General features: G+C 38.2%; 3 protein-coding genes and 4 non-coding genes across 8 annotated transcripts; 2 read left to right on the top strand and 5 right to left on the bottom strand.

Moving 5' to 3' along the window:
• The first annotated feature begins 522 nt into the window (after nt 1–522).
• LOC103336668 (glycosyltransferase family protein (DUF23)) lies at nt 523–2,802 on the top strand. The gene has a single exon (XM_008239757.3). It carries the CDS (start codon nt 711–713, stop codon nt 2,625–2,627), a length of 1,917 nt encoding a protein of 638 aa, XP_008237979.2. The 5' UTR covers nt 523–710; the 3' UTR covers nt 2,628–2,802.
• Nucleotides 2,803–5,567: 2,765 nt separating this feature from the next.
• Nucleotides 5,568–5,640, top strand: TRNAA-AGC (transfer RNA alanine (anticodon AGC)). Its single transcript has one exon. It is a non-coding gene; the product is annotated as a tRNA-Ala (tRNA).
• A 482-nt stretch (nt 5,641–6,122) lies between these two features.
• LOC103336667 (uncharacterized) lies at nt 6,123–10,327 on the bottom strand. 2 transcript variants are annotated; one of them, XM_008239756.3, is made up of 10 exons: nt 9,912–10,327; nt 9,304–9,346; nt 9,130–9,208; nt 8,993–9,038; nt 8,797–8,895; nt 8,215–8,283; nt 7,792–8,131; nt 7,512–7,660; nt 6,737–7,166; nt 6,123–6,648 (listed from the first exon to the last, which is right to left on the bottom strand). In XM_008239756.3, the coding sequence occupies exons 1-10, from the start codon at nt 10,020–10,022 to the stop codon at nt 6,332–6,334; spliced, it is 1,683 nt and encodes a 560-aa protein (XP_008237978.2). In that variant the 5' UTR covers nt 10,023–10,327; the 3' UTR covers nt 6,123–6,331. The 2 variants fall into 2 exon arrangements, with proteins under 2 accessions (XP_008237978.2, XP_008237976.2); XM_008239754.2 differs by having other exon boundaries at nt 9,853–10,319.
• Nucleotides 10,328–18,800: 8,473 nt separating this feature from the next.
• Nucleotides 18,801–18,863, bottom strand: LOC148915479 (small nucleolar RNA snoR101). Its single transcript, XR_016122416.1, has one exon. It is a non-coding gene; the product is annotated as a small nucleolar RNA snoR101 (small nucleolar RNA).
• Nucleotides 18,864–18,946: 83 nt separating this feature from the next.
• On the bottom strand, nt 18,947–19,009 carry LOC148915478 (small nucleolar RNA snoR101). Its single transcript, XR_016122415.1, has one exon. It is a non-coding gene; the product is annotated as a small nucleolar RNA snoR101 (small nucleolar RNA).
• A 74-nt stretch (nt 19,010–19,083) lies between these two features.
• LOC148915477 (small nucleolar RNA snoR101) lies at nt 19,084–19,146 on the bottom strand. Its single transcript, XR_016122417.1, has one exon. It is a non-coding gene; the product is annotated as a small nucleolar RNA snoR101 (small nucleolar RNA).
• Nucleotides 19,147–19,720: 574 nt separating this feature from the next.
• On the bottom strand, nt 19,721–22,931 carry EMB975 (Tetratricopeptide repeat (TPR)-like superfamily protein). The gene is made up of 2 exons (XM_008239753.2): nt 20,042–22,931; nt 19,721–19,949 (listed from the first exon to the last, which is right to left on the bottom strand). The coding sequence occupies exon 1, from the start codon at nt 22,613–22,615 to the stop codon at nt 21,176–21,178; it is 1,440 nt and encodes a 479-aa protein (XP_008237975.2). The 5' UTR covers nt 22,616–22,931; the 3' UTR covers nt 19,721–19,949; nt 20,042–21,175.
• Nucleotides 22,932–23,584: the final 653 nt, after the last annotated feature.

Below are 23,584 nucleotides of genomic sequence, written 5' to 3'. Positions count from 1 at the left end.
TTTATAACTCAGATTCTTAATAGTAATTATTCATACACCCGAGGTCATGTATTCAAATCATCCACCATTAATATGGTGAAATATGCTTGTGTAAGTTATTTTGATTACATTTGTTAAACATGCAACGACACGAGACACTCATTCTATTTTAACATATATAACTCTAACAAACAACACCACTCAAACATTCCATCTAAAATTTTGAAAACAATGACACGTGTAACAATATCATTACTGGTTGTAACACCAAGCATTGTTGGTGTTGAAATTACAAGTTTTGGAGGGGATTAATTGACACGAAAGCAAAAGTTCAAGGGGGCACTAAATTAACCAACTTTTGTGTATTGAATAAATTTTGCGTCTTACGTCATAACAATTGATTGACAAAATAAAAAAGTTATAACAAGTGGCAAGATGAAGGGCCTCAAATCTACCTTACTAGATGTGTATTAGTAGATAAGAAAACGACGTAGTATCAAGACAGAAGGAATTAGTACAAGTGGTAGAAAAGAAGAAGCCGCCTGTATTAGATTTCCTGACCCAACTAGGAATCCTTGTCCCACCAGAATTTGACCTCTTCTTGTAAAGAAATAAAACCCAAACGCCATTTCCATTCTCACTCTCTCTCTGTCTCTCTCAAACCCAGATATTTCCCCCAAAATTAAGAAAATATAAAAACATTTCTCATTCGAATCGAATCTCAATCGACGATGAGCCATCATATAAAGGAATTGCAGGTGCTCTCGCCGTCTCCACCTTCTTCTTCTTCTTCTCGGCCTCCTTCGTTTCTGTCTCTCTCCCTTTGCCTCCGAGAAGCCATGCGCCCTACACTCCCCGCTTTACTCTTCTTCGCCTTTGCCTCCCTCTACCTCTTCGCCTCCTTCTCTCTCCACCTCTCCCGCACCACTCAATTAATCCAACACTTCCCAATCGCCAGCGACAACATCAACATCAACTACGCAATCTTCCACAATGATAATCACCACCCTCAGCTTCCCGCCACTCATCGCGCCCTCCACGTCTCCTCCATCATCATCAACCACTCCGCCATCTCCACCGTCTCCATTCTCTTTCCCGCATGGGAGCTCCTCGTCGTCGTCTCGCCGCACACTCCGATCTCAGCCGCCAACGACACCTACGTCTGCCTCTTCCAGAACAACGACACTTCGCCGGTCAGATTCTCCAAAACGCTGCCGTTTTCCAACCGGACGACCCTCACATGTCCGATGCCCAAGAGTGTGAAGCATCTCCGGCCGTTTTATCAGCCGGTGCTGGAGAGGAGCGAGGAGAAGGACAAGCGGGCTCCGGGTCCAGGTTCCCCTGAGCTGATCCGGTGGAACTTTCTCGTCTACGAGTCAATTTCCACCGAAAACGACGTCGTCGTGTTCGTCAAGGGGCTGAACCACCGTCAGGGCGTCAACAGACCTCCGAGCGAGTTCAGGTGCGTGTTTGGCGACAGCGACAAGAACTCCCTGAAAACCGCCGTTACGAGCTCGACGCAAGAGGTGTTCAGGTGCCAGCACCCGAACTTAATGGAGTTAGAAGACACCATCTACTATAACGAGCAGCAGCAGCAGCAGCAGCAGCAGCAGGAGGAACGACGTCTTCAAGATGTGACCAAATTCAAAATCTCACTAGAGATCGTTGACGGACATGTGGTGCTCCCATCCGTTGCCTATTACACTCGCCCTCGGCCTAGGACTAGACTGACGACCACACAAACGACGTCGTCGAAGCCTGATCCGGATCACGATGTGTGCGCGTGTACAATGGTTTACAACGTGGCAAAGTTCCTGAGGGAGTGGGTGATTTACCATTCCAAAATCGGAGTCGACTACTTCATCCTGTACGACAACGACAGCGACGACAATCTGGAGAGTGTCGTTTTGGGGCTGCAGCAGGAGGGCTACAACATAACGACGCTGTTTTGGGTTTGGCCGAAGACTCAAGAAGCCGGCTTCTCACACAGCGCCATATACGCCAAGCATTTGTGCAAGTGGGTGTTGTACATTGACGTCGACGAGTTTGTGTTCGCGCCATATTCATGGGCTCACTCGGCCCAACCCTCCAAGCACATGATCAAATCTTGGTTACCCGAACACAATAATCGGGAAAATAATAATAAATATGTTGCCGTTGGTCAGGTTACCATCAAGTGCAACGATTTTGGACCGTCGAATAGGAAAACGCACCCGGCGGAAGGCGTGACTCAGGGGTACACGTGCCGGAGGCGGTTCGAGCAGAGGCACAAATCTATGGTGCTACTGGACGCCGTGGATTATTCGTTGCTAAACGTGATACATCATTTTGAGATGAAGAAAGGGTACAGATCAAGGAAGTTAAGCATGGAGGAGGGGGTGGTGAACCACTACAAGTACCAGGCGTGGCCGGAGTTTCGGACAAAGTTTCGAAGACGGGTGTCTGCGTATGTGGTGGATTGGACGCAGGCGCTGAACCCCAAGTCCAAGGACAGGACACCAGGATTAGGGTTTGAGCCGGTGGAGCCCAAAGGGTGGGCTGACATGTTCTGTGAGGTTAGAGATGAACGGTTGAAGATGTTGACGCAGAGATGGTTTGGGTCTCCCACGTCCAACAATGGCGGCTACAGAATGTTGTGGCAAACTTGAACTATTGATTTTGGAATTAATGTTAGTTTTTTTCTTTTCTTTGTGTGAAACAAAGTGCACAGAGCTAGAGCTAGAGCTGGAGGTCTCGATCGTGTTGGTGTGTACAGCAAATTGTAAGGCATAGAAATACAGATTAATGTAAAGTAGTGATATCAGGTGGGATTCATTCATTCAATTTCTTGTTGGATCTGTTCATCATATGGCTTTATTTTCTTCATTTTATTTTTTATAAAAAATTCGGTATAAGTCCAAAATCAAAAATAGAATTTGGATGACATCCTTGTAGTTGTTGTTGTTGATATAAGTCCTTTGACTTTTGTGTTATGTATGATTACATTCCTTTTTTAATTTTTTGATATTTACGTATTATTTTTTTCATTTTAAAATTACTTAATTATTCCCATCATGCCCCTAAAAATTAAATAAGGTAATTAACTTTTATGATATTGTCTACCCTAAACCAATTCGGACTCTCTCACAGCCACAATCTTTGCAACTTCCCCAACAAGTCAGTGGAGCCAAATTCTTTTCTCATTAAGCCCTCCAACTTCTCCAAGAAGTCAGCTATCACGTACCCTATGACTCTTCTATAATCGGCATCGTGAGTTTCATTCGAAACCAAAATCCTTGTTTGATTGATTTTCTAACTGGGTATTTATCATGTTGCTTATAATTTGCAAGGTGAGGTATGCAAAGTGATAGGGTTGGATATTGGGTCTTTGTGGTTGTAATTCTTTTGGGTTGAATGGCTTATAGGTCGGGGCTTATATTCGATTGGCAAAAAGCGATAAGGTTGAGTGGGATGTCTGCAAAGGCTTACACCAGATACTACAATTCCATGTATGTTGGTTGAGTGGGATGACTCTTCTATAATCGGCATCGTGAGTTTCATTCGAAACCAAAATCCTTGTTTGATTGATTTTCTAACTGGGTATTTATCATGTTGCTTATAATTTGCAAGGTGAGGTATGCAAAGTGATAGGGTTGGATATTGGGTCTTTGTGGTTGTAATTCTTTTGGGTTGAATAGCTTATAGGTCGGGGCTTATATTCGATTGGCAAAAAGCGATAAGGTTGAGTGGGATGTCTGCAAAGGCTTACACCAGATACTACAATTCCATGTATGTTGGTTGAGTGGGATGACTCTTCTATAATCGGCATCGTGAGTTTCATTCGAAACCAAAATCCTTGTTTGATTGATTTTCTAACTGGGTATTTATCATGTTGCTTATAATTTGCAAGGTGAGGTATGCAAAGTGATAGGGTTGGATATTGGGTCTTTGTGGTTGTAATTCTTTTGGGTTGAATAGCTTATAGGTCGGGGCTTATATTCGATTGGCAAAAAGCGATAAGGTTGAGTGGGATGTCTGCAAAGGCTTACACCAGATACTACAATTCCATGTATGTTGGTTGTTTGTGATCTGTCTTTATTTACCTAGTATTTAGGTATATTATCTTATATTTAACTAGTAATGAGGTACATTATCTTATATTTACCTAGTAATTAGGTACATTATCTTATATTTACCTAATAATTAGGTATATTATCTCATATTTACCTAGTAATGAGGTAAATATTTGTTGGGAAGACATCATCAATAATACTCCTACTTTCATTGTTTTATATGAACTTTTTTTTATTTGTTCATATGCTTGAATCCTCACAAATCAACCTTATGGATGGGTGGTTTTATGTTGGTGCTTGCCTATGGGTCTTAATTTCATTGTAAGATAAAATATATGGGTCATTACTTTCATGACTTAAATTATATTTTATCTATATATTAGGTAAATATTGCAATAGTTAATTGTTAAAGTATTTTACTTGACGAAATGTTTTTTTTTTTTTTTTTTTTTGGGTACATATGTGTTATGGCGGCAATAGAAGGATTCAAAATTTAAAATATGAAATCCATTTAGAAGGAAAGAATCGATACATTAATTTGGATTTTTAATTCATGTTCTTTTCTTACCTCAAAGGGTAAAATTGACACAAGAAGAAATTAATAAAAGTCAATGGACTCAAATCTACAAGAAAAAAGGTGTGGACTCAATCCAATGACAGCTAGAGATTTTGGACTTAGATAGAAGAATCCCTTATTTTTATTGGTTTGGGCTTTCTTTTCTTCTTTTAATATTTATTTAAGCATGAATATCTGTTTTAGCTTTGAAAAGAATCACCCCCAAAAAAATAGAAAGAAAACCAAGAATTAATAGAAGAAACAAAAAGAACAGAAAAGAATAATAGTGAAAGAGCTGGCTGTCTCTGTCTCTGTCTCTGTCTCAGACTCTTCAATCAAGCAATGTCAATATTCTGGGCTTTCCTTCCTTCTCCCACATGCACGTCTCTTTTCTAGACCACGCAAAAAAGCATCGCTGAATTGATGTTGATGCATGCAATATTTTATCAACTAGCTACTTTCGACTCATCACTCATGTGATAATACTTTTTATTTGCAAGTTCGTAACTAAGTTGTAACAAATAAGAAATGATCATATTATGTGTCACACCAGAAGCCATTAGTTGTAGTAGAGACTCTATTATAGTATTAGTATTAGAGGGAATAAATTAACCTGAAGAAAATGTACGTCTAAACCGTACCATGCACCTGAAGTCGTAGGTTTGATTCCCCCCTCATCAATATCCCTTGTATAAAAGAAAAAAAAAAGATCAACTTATATTGATTAGAAAAGTAATTTTGCTTCTGCTTCACCTTAACATGAGGGAAGTCCCAATAAATTATTTGATAAAGTTGATATTATTAACCGACAGGACTGGAATTCAACCCGATATTCTCACTTCCAATCGCAATTCCAACCTGCAATCCTGGAAAGCCATTTTGAAATCACGCTAGGTGTTGGCCCATTAACAAGTCTTTTAATGATTAATTAGAAAATATGATGTTATAAAGTCGGAGCAATCAACTAAAATATCAAATAAGGGGATGTAGCTCAGATGGTAGAGCGCTCGCTTAGCATGCGAGAGGTACGGGGATCGATACCCCGCATCTCCATTTTGTGAAATTAAATTTTTTGTTTTGACAATTTTAATTTATTATTTCATTTTCAGCACTTGAAATTGGTTGGTTGGTTGTCTTAGAGATATTCTTCCTTAATTTCTTTTGTGTGTTAAAAGAACAGTGAACAAATCTATCAAGACCTGGATTTCAAAATCGAATCCAATAATCCTTTCAATACAGAAATTCTTAACGATTCTGTTTTAAAATAATAGCATTAGAGAATTGGTGATTTCTTGTGATTACTTGGTCCATTTTGTGATTTCATCCCATAAACATTACACAACGGGATCTAACAAACAAACAATTATGATAATTTGGTTAACAATTTCTTCTGCATGTCGAAAATTTTCAAATCGACTTATGTATTAATAACCCAATTTCTTCTGCTATTTGGCTCAGTACCGTTCCTGGGTTGAGGAGATTTTTCGGAAGAGGCCAAACTCAAAATTCAATGACCAATAATAATGCATTATGGATTAAATTGCTAAACCAATAGATTTTAACATAAAAATGATTAATCTGTACAAAAACTTTGCCCTACCACTGTGAATTTGTCATGATTCCTTGCGGCAATCAGAAAGCGACCTTCATAACAATTTTTAATCAGAAAGAAATACGAAAAAAGAGCCCCAACGTGTTAATGTAATCCCTACTATTATTGTCTATATACGCTACGGGGCTCCGATCAAAGCTGCAAAGCTAAATCTGGCTGCTGTTGCAAACCGATTTGAACAACGGAACCGGGTGAGCCCGGTGCACCAAGTTTGACGTTCAGGTCAGAGGGGAATGTATAAGAAACCTGTTTATTGTATATGGATGGGCCATGCCAAGATGCTTCCCCACCAAGCACATTGTTAGATTTTGATCTACTTGAAACTTCCAACTGTTTGGCTTCGTTTGAAGCACTATCCTTAGTCGGCATTTGATGGATGATGGTGTTGCCATCCGAAACCATGCCGAGCATTTGCGAAGGCATTGAAGTGTCGGTTGAACTTGGCTTCCCTGTTAATTTGGCAGGCACATTAACATTCTCAGTTTGAGCTAAAACATATAGAAGACATAAACCTACTAGAAGTGCAACTAAAGTTACCAGAGTGATTTGCGGAACTCTGCCGAACCAGGAAAGGAGGCACAGGTCTTATCCCACAAACACCGCTGTTAAGTGACGCCAACTCATTGTGGAAACTCAATTCTCTCCTACTTTCCATGTTGTCACGGCTTTGCTGCGAAAATCTATGTGTAACAACGGGATTTGAGCCTGATGTACTTTGAGGTAGAAGTCTGTCTGTATGGTCATTAGATGCAGGGTAGCATTGAACCTTCTCTTCTCCCCTCTCGCAGATTGAAAACTGCTGCAACGTTGATGACTCATTTTCTCCTATCCATCCCGGACCAAACTTGAGTCCACTAGGCAAAACACTGCCAATTTTTTTTGAAGCAACCTTCCAAGCAACAGGTCCAAGATTTGCAGCAAATCGAGCTAGACTCCTTGCATAACCATGCTCAAAGTGTACACCTACCTGGTTTATTTTAAGAAAATAATAAATTAAAAAATAAGAGATCATGTTATACAAAAATCAAATCTTTATACAAGTCCCACGAATAAAAAGTAAATCTGAGCTATTGTTATTTTATAAATTTATGAAAAAGACATACCATTCCCCTGTAAATAAACAATCTTATCATATTCACATGCAAGACAAGATGATACATTAATCAAGCCATGAGATTTGGCATCTATAGTAGCCATATTAGCAAATCCGTTGTTCTATTTTTTTCTTTTTTACCCTGTCATCTTGCACATTACTAACCAATTCCAGTCTGCCATGCAGAAGACAATACAAGAAATTTCTCATTATACATACCGCCACAAGTTGCTTCCACTCTCCTTCAAGACCAGTGAACATAGATGGTTCATTCCCAGAAGCCAGAGCTTGGGCATAAGTGTCACGTCTATTCTCATCTACGGTAAACTGTTTCATCCCATACTTTTGCACACTTCTCAATACCGAAGCTGCAACCAAAGAAGAAAAAAAGGCTCAGTGGGTGTTGAATGAACTAGACAATCAAAACAAAATCAAGAAAGAAACTGAAATTGAAAAAAGAGTACACAACAGTGGAGCACACTCAGTTGAAATCACATACTTGGAAATTCATTCTCCCATCCAGACAACCAACTTGTTTCACCACTAAAAGACCCATTGGGAGCCCTGTTTAACACATCAGAAGACCGTATGTTCTGTGAAGCAGGTCTTCTTAAATTGTAAGCGTTGGACAAGCTAGGATTCTCTCCTCCAGAAGCAAGAGTTGTTTCAGATGTAGTTTGAGGACCTACACGATCAAGTGGAGACCCATCAATTGACTTTTTCATGCTCTTCCCAGGTGGCCTTCCTCTCCTCGCAAGTTTTGGTTTGGGGTCACAATCATCCGTGGCTTGCCTCAAATTGTCAAAGTCCTTTTTTGCGAGTTCTTGTATAGATCGTGCCTAATGAAATAAGTCATCATTAACCTTCAGAAATGATCAAATTCCCTAAATTGGAAGAAATGTAAGTTGAAGCTGGGCCAAACCTGTCTGAAGTAAATAGTATCTGGTGCATTATACTGCATTGCATTTGAACATATCAAAAACGCATCTTTCTGCACAAATTAAACATGAAGTCTTAAATTCCTGTCAAAACATATCAACTAATTTTACTAAACAAATCAAAGTGGAACACCGCCATAAACAGTGAGATACCATCAGAGTTTGTGGCACTTAGAATAGAATTCTCATAAGAATAAACCCACGGTCAACCACAATAATTTATCCCAATTTCTAAGATTTCAGTGATACATTAGAGTGCCATATAATCAAAATGGTTCCTAAACAGACCAGGCCAATAAGTTGAAAACCAAAGACAATGATAAGTTGCATCATGTTCTCAGTCCTTGATTCATCTGCCTTCTTTTACTAGCAACGGGGTCAACTTGACTTAAAAAGGCACCTTAGGCAACAATCATTCCATATAATTTACTTATCCAACTCTGAGATGGAAAAAAGGGGGAGTGAAAGCAAGCAAGAAGATGGTGACATTCATGCAACTCTGGTGAGTGAGTCTGTGTGTCAAACTCAAAACTCAAAACAAGCAAGAACAAAATTGAAATACGAACCTCAAACTGTTCCAAGTTGGAGTAAGCTCCCTGATCTAGTTTCATCCTCACAGTTCCAAAATCCATCGGGTTCTCAATGATTTCATGATAATCAGGAAGCTGAACCAACATATTTACATCAAACCAGGAAATGGGTACTCGTAAAACCAGCTAGAAATAACATCATAACAAGCAGTTTCGACATAACAATACGCACCTCTTCTGGATCCACAGGCTCAGAGAACACTCCACGAGTGTCCTTTCTGCAAGAAAGTTGAGACCAACCAATGAAAACCCATTTCATTTCAAAGAGTCAATGAAAAAGACAACAACTTTGGAACCTAAGACACTTACTTTTGAAGCCTATCAAGGATGAACACCAACAACTTTTTGTCTGGCAAAGGTGTCGTGGGACCAGACTCCACCTGCGACCCTGTCCACAAAAACAAAAAAGTTGACATTCATTAAAATTAACCACAGGAAGATACCTTTTGAGCAAGAAATTGGGATTGATTAATAGTGCGATACCATGTATACTACTACTGTCTGTCGCTTTCAAAACCTCCTGGCTCTGCAAAGAAACCATTAAGACCTATGTCAATGCTGAAATGAAATTTCCCAAGAAAATACAATTTTATTTCTGTCATCATTGAAAAAGAAAAGGGAAAATTAAATCAAGAAAAGACAAACTGAAGCTTTTTCAGACAAAATGGTTTGCGTCTTTCTATAGTACGATATAATAGACTAGAATGGTACTAAGGAATTATGAAGAAATTTAAATTAGGAAATAAAGAGAAACTGAATCCCTCCCACCCCAGATTTCAAATAAACAAATTAATAAAATTAAATATAATGCCCAAAACTTGAAATAAGTCAAACGCATCCCCACTCTCTCCCTCCCCAAAAACAGCTTCAAGTTTTCGCGCGAAAATCCCTAAACATGCTAATTCTCAAAGTACAGCAAAAACAAAAGAAGCCCATAAATTTCATTTTAGTTTTTTCATCACAAGGAAAAAAGAAAAACGGCAACCAACAACGACATCGATTTGAGCCTAATTATCGTAATATGATAATCACCATATGATTAGATCCATGATGGACGGTACTGATCTTGAGAGCGGCCTGTGGATCCTCACCATCTGCGTTCGAATCGGAGCCGAAAGAACCCGAATTAGACGGCAACAATGTCGGAGCAGAATTGGGACTAAACCCGAGAAGGGGCTTATGCTTCTTCTTTGCGCGCTCATCGTCGTCGTCGTCGCCGGCGAGGGAATCGGACGGCGGAGGAGTAGGGTTCCGGCGAGTGGATTGACGGCGATGGCGGTTGAGAAAATCAGGGTTTTGTTGTTGTTGTTGGAGGAGAGCGCGTTTCTGAAGATCCAATAGAGAAGGACGGCCCTTCTTCTTTTTGATTGGTTGTTGATTCATCGTCGTCATCGTCGTTTCTGATGCCTCCTCATCTACTATTCTATCCTCCTCCTCCTCTCTCTCTCTCTCTCTCTCCACTCTCTCTCTCTCCAATTCCAACGAAAACAAAGAAAGAAAGCTCTTCGTTATTTTATTTTTTATTATTCTTTTATTTTTGGCATTTTTACTTTTTCCTTTTTTTTTTTAATCTTATTAATATGCAGGCATTTTGCTCCCGAAAAAAAAATAATAATAATAATGTTAGGCCCTCGGGGTAAGGTTGGTTGTGTGTGCGTGTTGTCAGTCTTCTGACTCAAAGTTTCGTACATCAGTTGATCAACCAAAACAAACAAAACAAAATTCCCCACATGAGATTCGCGTGAGGAGCAAAGGTCACGTGTTTTTCTTTTGTCAATAAATCTGAAATTTGAATAAATACGTCATACTATTAGGGATGTGCATTTAGTAACGACGACACTACCAGGGATGTGAATTTATTTATGGATTTCCAACCATTTTACTTTCTGAATTATCACCTTAACTAAACTTCACTTTTTACCGATGACCGAACTCATTGGTGTAGAGACACTCACCTAATTCCCGATGACATAGCTTGATTTTTATACTAGTTACATCTTTTCTTCAATAAAATTCTATCGCTTTCTCTAAAAAATAAAACAAAAAAACAATCAATTTAGCACCAGAACTGATTGAAACAACCAAATTAACCTTTGTCGTTAAATTTTTCGAATTTCTTCCAATTTTTCGTTAATAATAAGAGTAAATTTGTAATTTTGAGTAAAATAATGGCCCGTTTGTGAGTGCTTCTAGAACAGTTAAAAGCGTTTTTTGACAACCAAAAGCGCTTCGACAACGTTGGCGAAATGTTTAGAAGCGCTTTTAAGCCATAAAAATGCTTTTGAAGAAGCACTTGTCATGTGCTTCTTCAGGAAGCACTCCCAAGTGCTTTTCCAAGAAGCACTTCTGTTTCTTATGAAAATTTTAACGTCTTTATAATAAAAGCGCTTATAAAGAGAAGTACTTCTAAGAAAAGCAGTCCAAACGAGTCCTAAAAGTCAAATACATCTAACCAAAATAATAAATAATAAAAGCTAACACAAAAAATATTTAAAAATAAAATTCCCTTTAAAAATAGTAAAAACTACAAAACTAGCCCTAAGAGTACGCCTTTGGTATTCTTTTCTTTTCTTTTTAATCAAATGTTCTTAATCCCAACATCCCATCCCGATTAGACCTAGCATTCGTGTCGTGTTTGTAGTGTTCGTGTCAACCCACTTTTCTTAACAGATTGACACGACACGACACAATAAGAAAATAGGTGGAAAACATCAAACACGAACACTACCCACTACAATTCGCGAATCACACGACACAACCTGTTCCACCCATTAAGAAAATAAACTTTCTAATAAAAATTTAAAAAACCTATATTTTTTAACAAATTTTAAATGCAAACAATACATGCCCAAAAAATACATGTCATTCCAAACAAATATCATTCCCAAATAATACATGCCGAAAATATCTATATCATTCCAAACGAATTCTGTGTTTGGTGGAATTGGCTGTAGTATTGTTCTTATCCCTGTGTCCTCAAACTTCAACTTTTTATACATAAATTCTTTGTTTGCGGTGGCCTTGTTATATGAAGGTGGGTTCTTCTTCAAATGAAGAAAGAATAAATTTTTGGGTTGCAAGAAGAAGGACATATCTTGAAAAACATTCAAATTTGGCAGGGGAAGATTTGAAAGACAGAGATAGGAGAGAGTGCAAGAAGAAGGAGAAGATGAAGACTTGAGAGAGAGAGAGAGAGAGAGAGAGAGAGAAAGCTGCGAAGAGGAGGAGATTCCTAGACTCAGACGACGCGGAATGAAGAGATGAAGGGTTATGAGGTGTTTTTTTTTTAAGGATTGAAAACTACAAAATTACCCCTGCTTAACGAGTTGGTTCGTTTATTTGCGAATAAGCACTGAAATGACCCATTAGCTTAAAGGGTGGCTAACGGGTCAACACGATATCAACACGACACGATAACTCAAACCCGAATACTGAATTTTTTGTGCGAATTCGTGTCATGTTAACGGGTCGTGTACAATATTGCCAACTCTAATCTCGATATAACTTCTCCTATACTTAGTGGAATTTGAAGGGTGGCCATCCTAAACTTTCCATGCCCTCATGATCTACCATAACCCTCACCCCATCCTCACCCCATCCTCACTAAAACACCCAAAATGGAGGTTGAAATTATAAAAAAACCCAACACCCAAAACACTTTATAAACACACCCAAAACCCATCATTACACACACTCAAAACCCATTTATAAACACACCCAAAAAGTTGACTTTGGGGTTGATTTTGGGTGTGTTTCTATGTTTAAATAGTGCTTGGGTTTTTTTATAAATACATGTCTAGGATTGGGTTTATTTATAAATTTGTATTTTTTTTTTCTAAATTTTTTAGTTTTAAATAATAAAAGTGTAACATCTTGTCCCTATTTTCTTTTTAATTTTCGAAATTTTAGAGTGAATTGACGTTTTAAAGTGGTTTTTGGGCTACTTTTTGTTTGGAATTAATTTTGAAAAATTTTCTTTGCTCGCGCCATTATGTGGAGCTCGTTTTCACTAGTTCTTAGACTATAGTGGGCTTAAACTGGAGTTATAATGAGAGATTTATGGTCACCAGAAGTCTAGGGCAATTTCGTAATTTTACAATAAGCCATCTACCCAATCTCATTTCAGCTCGTTTCTCTCCCTTCCCTTTCCCTCGCACCCTGACTCTCTCTCTCTCTCTCTCTCTCTCTCTCTCTCTCTCTCTCCCCCCTACAGCAGCCATAGTTGGACTTCCTAGTGACCAATCATCGTTGTCTGGCCACCATAGCTGGCATTCTTGGACCCAAACATTCATCTCCTCCTCCATTACCTTTGCCTCATCACCAATATGCCTTATTAACCCCTGAAACACCGGTTGTCCTGCTTGAAAAGTTATCTTTGTCACACCTTTACTGTTGAAAAGTTATCTTTGTCGCACCTTTACTGTCAAAGGCCACCGCTGGCAATTCTTGCCCATCCTTGTAGATGATCTTGGTCAGGTTTTTCCCCTCGTTGAACAAGAGAGCTAACCAAGAGTTATCGCCATTAGCTCGCTAGAAAAGCCAAATCGATGGCAGGAAATTATAAGGTTTTCGTTGGAAAACCTTGACTTTGAGGCCATTTTCGGCCACTTTTTCCCATCGAGCCAATTATGAAAATTGCTCCCTTTGATGTGCTTGAGCTATTCGTGTAATGGGTTGCCACCAATTTGAACTTCTTTCATCGCAGGAAAATTCCTTAAGCCACCCACCGATGATGGTGGCTCGTGGACCATCTAATGGTGGCCCGTTTTGGCTTAGAATTATCTTGTCCTCAACAGAATGATATGCTCAGATTGGCGAAAGTCCATCATTTGATAGACAATTGGAGTTTCTCCTATTATGCACCATTTGATAAGGAATGATCGGACTGTTAGATCAATCCCACCCACCGCTCATGTAGGAACTTATATATCTAGAATTGAATCAGATCTTCCAAATCGATGCTTCCATGATTAGGTTAGTCAATTGCCCTTCACTTGTACTATCATGGATTTCTGAATCGGAGATTCGTGGACTATTGTTGACCTATAGGAACTTCGAAATTGGAGATCAGAGGTTGTGGGCCATGCATACGTTGTAAGTGACAACTTAAATGACAAGGCCCAGGAGGCCCAATGGTGAAGCCAAAGCCGGCCATATAAAGAGGAAGAGATGGGTTTCACCCACATGGGTTTTGTTAAGTGATATGGGTCATGGTTGACCCAACTTGAAGGCCTAGCTTATAAATAGATAATGATGGGCATCATCTCTCCCTACAGTTTTGGATGATGAGAGGAGAAAGACAACACCAATCCCTCCCTCCCCTCCTCCACCATGGTTGACCACCACAAGGGGTGGTGCTAGCACCTCCACCTTCTTGTGATTACTCATCTCATTCTCCATCTTCTTAATTTGGTGTGTATGAAGTTAGAGACCGTACAATTGTATGGCTCTCTTGGAGAATCTCTTTGGATGAAGGCCTTCCCTAGAGTGATCAACCTTTAGAGCTTAGCTCCAGATATAACTACAAGGGTAATCTCTTCAATCTTTTTCTAATAGAATTTCGAATAGTCTAGGTGCTTCAATCCCTTTAGACCTCAATATAGTTAGGTTAGATTTTGTTTTATGCTCAAAGTTTTAATTTTCGCTTTCGTTGCCTAGAGATTAAGTGTAATCTCATCTTTGTGGCTGAATAAATCTAAAATATACAAAGTTTCTTTTGGGTTTTGAGTCGATTATGAGGGAGATTGCTCGAATTTTAACATGAGTCAAATCCCTTAGCTGTTCTCAGTTAGGGTTAAGGGTATTTTAGTAAAGTACGCCCGACATCTGCAAAGACATGCATAAGGTTCGTCACGGATTCCAAGGGAAAATCCAGGGTGGGTCATGTCAAATAGTAATTAAAAAAATTCAAATAGTAGGTCAAGTGACTTTTTAGATAGAAAAGCTGATGAAATTCTAAAAACTTAACAACATAGGTTAAATTGGTTGCTTTAATTAGTTTAAGTATTGTCACACCCCGGACCCGGGGGTTGGTGGAAACCCCGCGCCTGGTGAGTGAGAAAATAAAATAAAAAGATGCCGAAACATAAAATAAAATTATCTTATAAAAATAGCTCTCAAAATGTTACAACTTAACAAGAAATAAATAAAGTTCTATTACTATCATCTAATTCAACCTCAACCGGTTTAGTCCTTGTCTTGCCCACTAATTCATATGAAAAATTAAACAGGGTGAAGGATGAGCAACCACCGCTCAGTGAGTAGATTATGTAATATGTCAGTCAAGCAATGCCATATTACACACTCTAGAAAATATAATGAAAAGATACACCAATCTAGATCATATCACATCATCCCTTCATATCTCGATTATCCTCCATAGCACGTAACCAACCATGTGACCTCTACTGGCCTTATTGCCATATGTTCCCATGTGGTACATCTATCCATCGGATACCCTAACATTGAAGTTCTCATGTTCCAAGAATAAAACATACTTCACAAATATTCCAGTCAATATAGTGTGAAAGATTGCACCAAATTAGACATGCTTGACTTTGAAATGGAGAGATATTTGTAAATAGAACAAATCCACGATAATTCATGGTTTTCATATTTTATCACAAAATAAGAACTTTTAGAACACATCACATAAACCACTCACCTCAATATTGAGAGCCCTTAAAATAAATTGACAAGACAACCCATCTACCTATCTTCATGTACTATCACCCAAACCAAACTCCAAGAGTTTCATCACCACTCTCTCTCTCTCTCTCTCTCTCTCTCTCTCTCTCTCTCTCTCTCTATCATGCATTACCATGCATGTTGTTTTAAAACAAGTTAAGGGAATTGGTTCCTATTTATAGTAGTTAAATGCGGTAACTTGATGGTTTGTGATTGGTGGAGTGTAGGTTTAATGATATGCTTGACTTCCTAGATTATCCTACTTTCTTCTTATGCCACAGCTCATGCTTTAACCAAAAGCTTAGTCATCTAAGTTTACACATGTGAAGAAACTAGGGTGGTAAGTTTCCTTTATGTAAATATCTTTGTACATGGCATTACTTTAATCAAACAAATAGGTATTCTTTTACAAAAGTATTATTCCTAATAATTTATCATGAAAAATAACAATGTGGTCATATTATTATATATATATATATATATATATATAAGGTTTCACAAGTATTAAATTAAATGACTTTTTAGTTCGGGGGTAAAACGGCACTTTACTCTTTATTTATTCAATGAAAAAGTACATAGCGATTTGCTACAAAGACTTAATGTTATTTCATATTTAGCCCTGGCTTCACAATTTCGTATTCATTCAAAGTAGTTTTGCCCCTCAATTGTACACCTCAAAATTGACGGAAGTAGGTAATAGAAGTGACGCCATGATTATTTTTCTAAGTTTAGGGACGACAAAAGCCATTTTGCAACTCAAGGACCAACATGAGAATCAAATACAACTGCAACGAATATTGCTAATAAAAAGCTACCATATTTATTATGAAATGCATATTAAAATTATTTTCATTCATGACTTTCAATCCGTTTACTATAATGAATGTGAAAGTCTTTACAATTTCAAACTTAATAACACATAAGGCATAAAAAATGAAATGTTGGCAATTCCACTTTAAACTCTGTAATTCAATACTTGAAAAGCTAGGAACTAGATTAAGTAGGAGAGTAGTTAATCTCACACATATTCCTAACTTTCCCAATTCCTAAGTTCCCTATTACAAGTAAGTAAACATGTCATTGACGTTAATGTGTAAATCTCATCAATATCAATCAAATTTTATAAGGGTGTGCAAGATCTGATCCAATCCGTCCAAATCAACAGACCCAATTCGCTCAAACCGACCGACCCAATCCACCCAAACTAACCAATCCAATCCAATCAAATTTTAATTGGTTTTGATGATTTGACAGATTGGATTGGATTCGTAATTCCCAAAACTGACATTATTGGATCATGGATTGGCTTGTGAGAATCAAATCAAATCCAATCCAATTCAATGTAATTAGTTTCATGCTTATTTTGCTTGTGTAGGTCTTTGTAATTGAAAAAATTATGAATATTTTAAGTCATTTGAATGAGTTATGTTTAATTATAGAATCAAAACAAATTTCTATAATATTTTATTCATATTTTACATTTATGCCTATTCATATGTTTAAATTAAACCTAACGATAAATATTTAATATTTTATTATTATCATTTTCCATTATCAAAACCAATCATCTAATCCAATATAATCAAATATGAATTGGATTGAATTTAAATCACTGTGTGACACGCACATGGGCCTTATTAAAGTTCATTATCGTCAATTACCTACCTAGAAAAAGTTATAATTTAGTAACAGAATTTAGGGTTAACTACTAAAGTTGTCCCTGTATTTTATCATATAGGTCAATTTAGTCCAATGTTGTCACACAGTTGCTCAATGTGGCCCTTCCAATTAGATTTATGTTAAAAACTGACTTCATTACATTTCTCGAAATAAATAAAAAATAAAAAATAAACAAATCATTTCAAGTAAATAAATAACATTTTGTAGATTGAGTAAAAGGAGGGAACCTTTATGGCCAAAGAGTAGTAGTTTACGTTGATCTCAAGGAGAATCTGTATTATTTGACGTATTTCCTTTTCGACCTTGATTTTTTTAATTTTTCTATTTGGCTCCATATTTGTTGAAGTCAACACTCCTCCTGGTAAACAATTTACATATAAGAATTGAACCTCGCCTTTTCACTTTATTCATCCATCAACTTTTTATTGTGCAGGGATGTTATGGCACCAGAATCCATCCATACATGCATCAAGCTTATTAGAGAATTTTCTCCACTCAAGATGGGAAGAAAGCACTTGCATTCATCAGTCAAAAGTAATTGCAAATTACAACAGGAATGCTGGAAATTTGTCCACGCATCAATTTTTGGCTGGGATTAAAACAAGCAGTAAACACACTTTCCTTTCTCAATTTTTGCACCAGCGCTTCTCTCTCGTCATCTCTCACTAAATGCTTAAGGCGACAAAAGTCACAAAAACTCAGCTGAAGACAACAGGGAAGAACATTATCTGCAACCAAACTTTGTACTGATCTCCATTATTAGAAGATATAGAGTAGAGTGCAGAATTGAAAATTTCAATGTGTTTAGAAATTGCACAAATTCGTCAAAAGGATGTGCCTTCATACAAGTTCTAATAAGCAATGACAACAATTGTATCTGGCCCTTTGATGAACTTCTAAAAAACAGAGAAACTAATTCACATAGAGAAAGAAACCGCGGGGCGGCGGGGGAAGGAGGGACGGGGTTAGAAGAGAGAACGAACCGAACAATACCCAAGTCAACAATAAAGAAATTGCGGTAGGATTCATTAATGAAACCCAAAATGTAAAGATAACAGTATCCAAACCACTTTTACCTTTCTCCCCATCTCGACATAATGGAAAAAATGCATTTTAAAAACTGAGAACCTGCCTATAACTCGCACAAGAACGAGAAAAACAGTTACCAAAAGATTCACCATTAAAACTCAACCTCACTTTGGAAGGCTTCAAACCCATATAGAAATAATCAAGAACAAGAACCATAAAAATGGTGGTTGTGAAGGCTATAGTGCCAAGAATCAGGAAGAATGAGATGAGCCATTGTTCACCTTTGACGATAATAAATGACTGATAGCAACAATGCTTTCAAAGCGAAAGGTGTAAGGCGAGTTGAAGCTTTTCGGTACCTGCACTATTGTAATTAAAATAATTCAAAAATAGTTTAAGAAGATAATGATTATCATTCAAACATAATAATTGATCACTAATCGTAATATACTCAATTAGTTGCACAATCAACACCTCCCACCCCACAACGAAAAACAAAAAACACACAGTCATCCTTTGCACCAACACATACTGGTGCAAATGAGCATACATAGGATTGTTATGAACAGATGTGAAACGGATAGAGCATCAGTTAATAACTTGTCAACACTAGAACTTACCTGAAGTTCAGAGATCAAGTGTAAATCATCATTTGCACCAACAAAAACAAGCACAAAGACAACCTCATGCTCACACAGAGCATTGGTATGAGCAAACGTTCAAACCATAGAGCATCAGTTAATAACTTGTCAACAATTGAACTTACCTGAAGTTCAGAGATCAAGTGTAAACCATCATCTGCCCTAACAAACCATCACAAATACGCTCACAAAGAGGACTGTTATAAACAAATGTGCAAAAGGACGGAGCATAAGTTAAAAACTTGTCAACAACTGAACTTACCTACAGTTCAAAGATCAAGTGTAAACTATCATCTGCACCAACACATACAGCAATCATGCTCACACAGAAGAATGTTGTGAACAGATAGATATACAGCAGAACCTTCAGAACATGAAAAATACAACAGAACATTATCACTTTTCTATCCAAAATAGTTATATAAAAAATAATAACAAAATGGTCAACATATGTGGGCTCAAAGCTTTAAGTTCTAAAACTTATGAGGGTTCGTTTCATTTGCAAACTAAAGATTGAAAAAGTTACAACATAAACAATCCTTTAGCCCACATCTTCACAGATTTATTTAATAAGCATTAAGCTTATCATAGTATCAATGTTTCCTTGCAACTGTAACCTCTCAATATACCATGAATTCTAAATGTTGGGCTATTTAATCTTAATTGTGGGGAGAATCCCACAAGTCAGGGGTAGGCAGCAATTTTAAAGACTTTTGGCAGTGCTACAATCGAGATTAATAGAAGGAAAAGGTTTCGAAACAAGTTTGAGAGTGCAAACCAGAGTATTCCACTAGAACAATGAGACAGGTCACAATTAAGTGCTACAATAATCAGATATCTAGAAGAAGAACAAAAACCATAAACAAACTTTAAAAATATAAAAATATTTCAATTATGGACTCAGGGATCCAGGCTCTCATTATCAAATACAACACCACCAACTTGAGCTAATTTGATGATACAAAATGTCACAACTATTGTTTCACTTCTTCAGATGCATACCTTCAGGTTAATGACAGCTACTCTATTTCCTGGTGCTGAGTTCTTATTTTCCATAGCCCAAGTCATTGACTTTAGACAAGGAAGTACAACCTACAGAAAAACCCAGATCAATGCCATGATCTTGCACTCAGAAAAAACGGATAAACAAGAACAGAAACAAAGCAAAGAACTCTTTTCCATACCACGTTCTCAGGAGTATCATCATTCCAATGAAGAGATACCGGGGCCATTCTTGGAAAATTCAAGTCAGAAACAGTTTGAGCAGGTGCACCAGCATCATTCAGATTAAATCACTTCATTACTTCATCTTGGCGTGGCCACAACAAAGAGGTCATATTGGACGTTGATGTCGAGTTCTTCCTGTCATCATAGCCAGTCACAGTAACCTGAGAGCTACGAGGCGCAACTTTAGCTACATTTTTCTTAACAACAGAAACCTTCTTCCCACCACCTCTAATAGCAGTCATTGCTGCAATAAAAGTTTCGGTAGTGGTTGCTCCATCCTCTGCGTATTTGATGGCTTCTCAACATAGTTTGTTGTACCATAAAGTTAGGGAGTCTTGGGCATGTAATTCACCAAGGCATGACTATGCTACTTCACAAATTTCGTTGAAACCCACTTGTCTTGACCCTTTAACTCTATCCTAAGCATTCCTTCCTTTCAAACCCTCTCTGCCACATAAAAATTCCCAAGCACTAGTTGCCCATCAGGTTTAGAACGACTAAATTGACCAACTTTAGGGCTAAAACCCAAACGTCTGGCATATTCATCACAGAAAGTCTTGGCAGCCTCATCAGAATTAAATTCCATACCCACGTATGGCTCGGAAATCCCATCCTCATTGTGAGACTTGGAATTTTCAGCATTATTCACTTCTCCACCTTCACTCAGTTCAAAAGGGGAGACGGGATTTGAAGTCTGGCTTCTGATGGTATTCACTAATATCAAAACAACAAAAAATAATGCAGAAACCAAATATGTGGAATAACTCAAAGAAGACGATCATGTTAGAGAGTGCTCATTTCTTTCACTTGTATGTATGCATTGTCTGGATGCTGTGCAAAGCTAGGGACAAATAATAAAATAAAGCACACTGCAGTTTATCTACAGTACATATGCACTTCCATTATCATCAAGAATACAAAATGAGAATGAGGATGCCCTCGATGGCTTTGTGAAACTTATGTGAAGATGACCATAAAGATAAGAGAAGCGTGCATATGCAAAAATAACCCAAACAAGATGGGCAGAAAGAACTTCTACATGAGGGCATTAGTAATTAGTAATTACAGCTTACAACAGAGAAGTTTGGATTTTAAAAACTTAACCTTTTCTCACTTTCTAATTGCAACAACTGTGACATTGTTTCTTTATCTAACTTGAATCCTGCTATCTCTACCTCCTTGCATACATCCCTACACTTTGCCAGCCTCCCAGAAACCATGTACATTTTAATCAAGTCCCGGTAGACATCATATGTCGGAGAGAAACCTGCTTCCTTAAGCTTGGAAATATATCTTACAGCCCTTGGAAGATCATTCAGAGCAACAAAAAGCTTTACTGCCACACGATAAGCTGGAAAATCAAAGGGGCAATTTGAAGCCTCCATTTCCCAAACCACAGCCAAGGCCTCCCTGTATTTCTTCTCTGAATAGCGGCTATGAATCAGAGTTGTGTACATAACAACACTTGGATCATGCCCAGATTGTCTAAACCAGTCATAAACACTCTCCACAACTTCAAATTTTCCAAGCCTAATGCACACTTTCATAATAGCAGTACAATCCTGCTGGGTTAAATTCAGGTCTTCTCTTTTCCCAAGCTCGTCCAGTAAGGTCCCTATAAGCCTGTGCTTATCCGGGTTCTTCCCAAGCTCCAGTATTAGCTTGGCATATACGCTCGTATCCAACTTTCTTCCACTATTCTTAGCTATGAATATAAGCTTCCAAGCAAGATGCAAGCTTCCCCCTTTGATGAACCCTCTTGCCATTGCCTCAATCACACCACGACTTGCCAAACTTGTGAATTTGTCCAAATTGAATGGCAGTTTAAGCTCATGGTTCCTTGCCAGGACCTCAACAGCGGAAGCCAAAAGCCGGTCATCCGGGAAGAGGTGAGGCTGTTTCTGAGCCCAAGAGAAGGTCTGCAGAGCTCTGTCAGGGAGACCCATGTGACCCAATTCCCTAATTGTCATGGAGAGAGACCCTTTTCTAAGAAAGGGAACCCACTTGTTGAGAATTAGTCCCACATCTTCATCTACCCCAAGGCTTCTAATTTCCCTTGCTAAACCAACCAGCGCATTGGGATTCTTGTAGACTTGGTCATAAATGGGTGCCATCTTGACATGTTTCTTCGGCCTAGGAAGTCCCAAAGGTCGAAGCTTGTAAGGAAGTGGGAGGGGGAGAGGCCTTTGTCTATCCAACTTTCCAGGCTTTTGGGGTATCCTCCCTTGGAAAAGTGATGAAATAGCTTCAATCTCATCTGCCTCCCAAGCAATATCTTCGCCATCTTCTTCTGCTTCTGCTTCCTTGAATTCCGTTTGAGATGATGGTTCTGTGGTGTTCTTCAACAAGTGGTTGATTCCAAAATCCGGAGGAAGTTTGGTGCGCCGCGGGTAGCGAAGGTTGCTGGGAAGTCTTCTCCTTGTATTAGAATTAGAACGCGCCATCAGAGACACCCTACCATTTCCATTCCCATTTCCTGCAAAACTTTCTTGGAACAAAATGGGATTTATACCCAAGAATGCGCAATCCATTTTCTTCAACCTGAGATACTTGATTACCGCCCGAAAGAGAAGACGACAGAGAGAGAGAGAGAGAGAGAGAGAGAGAGATGAGGAAGAAGAGAGTGCGGCTTAGGGGTTGAGTTTTTCTGTGTTACAGTGGCAGCCGCTGACTGTAAACAGTCACTTTTTAAGGGGGCACATATGTCTTTTCCATTTATTTCCAAATTAAGTAAAGGGAAAAACCTGAACAGCAACAGAAGGAGGTGCGGCAGAGAATTTCGAGGAAGACGAGGAGTACGATGAGATGATCTGTATAACAGAATCTCAAGTTTTAAGAATCGATGCGAGTGAGTGAGGAGGGAGAGGAGATCGACAGTTAGTAAAAACCAACTTCCCACATCTAGTTGCATGTGTTGCGTGTATATTTTTGGGTAAATTCACAAGTTACTAATGCACACTTTTAATGGAAATAAATTCTGAGATTAAATGTGATGTGGGATGTAAATCATGTGTGGCTTACACTATCGCTTGTATTTAAAAAAAAAATACATTTTTGATGCTATTAATATACTTTCATTTTAAGATGGCCAAACGACACTAGGAACTTTATTTTTATTTTTAATTGCACACAACCTATTTGAACAGGTTTTACCCATTTTTTTTCACACTCAGTAGCCATAGAAAATAACAGCTAAAAGGATAGAGTAAAAAAAATTATCATCATCTCGTTGATCAAATCTTATAGCCTCAGCCAAAATATTATGAGGGTACTCTTATTTTAGAGAGAGGTTTAGTTGGAATTCTATCTTGAATTTAAGTGGAAAAGATGAAGGCTTGGTTTTTTTCATGAGTGCTTTGTCTTCTTGCCTAACCCGCTGCAGCACTGTCTATTTATTTTTGTTCTGATCCTGCAGTGCAGCATAATTTTATCCACTGAGATTCTTTTTTCCGATACTGCATGTAAATGAATATGGTAGATAAAATGCCCGAGTACCTGAA

This window comes from Prunus mume, linkage group LG7 (assembly GCF_029339155.1).
Source record: "Prunus mume cultivar Tortuosa linkage group LG7, ASM2933915v1, whole genome shotgun sequence".
Classification (NCBI taxonomy): Eukaryota; Viridiplantae; Streptophyta; class Magnoliopsida; order Rosales; family Rosaceae; genus Prunus; species Prunus mume.
This window is presented reverse-complemented; position numbering and strand designations above follow the sequence as displayed.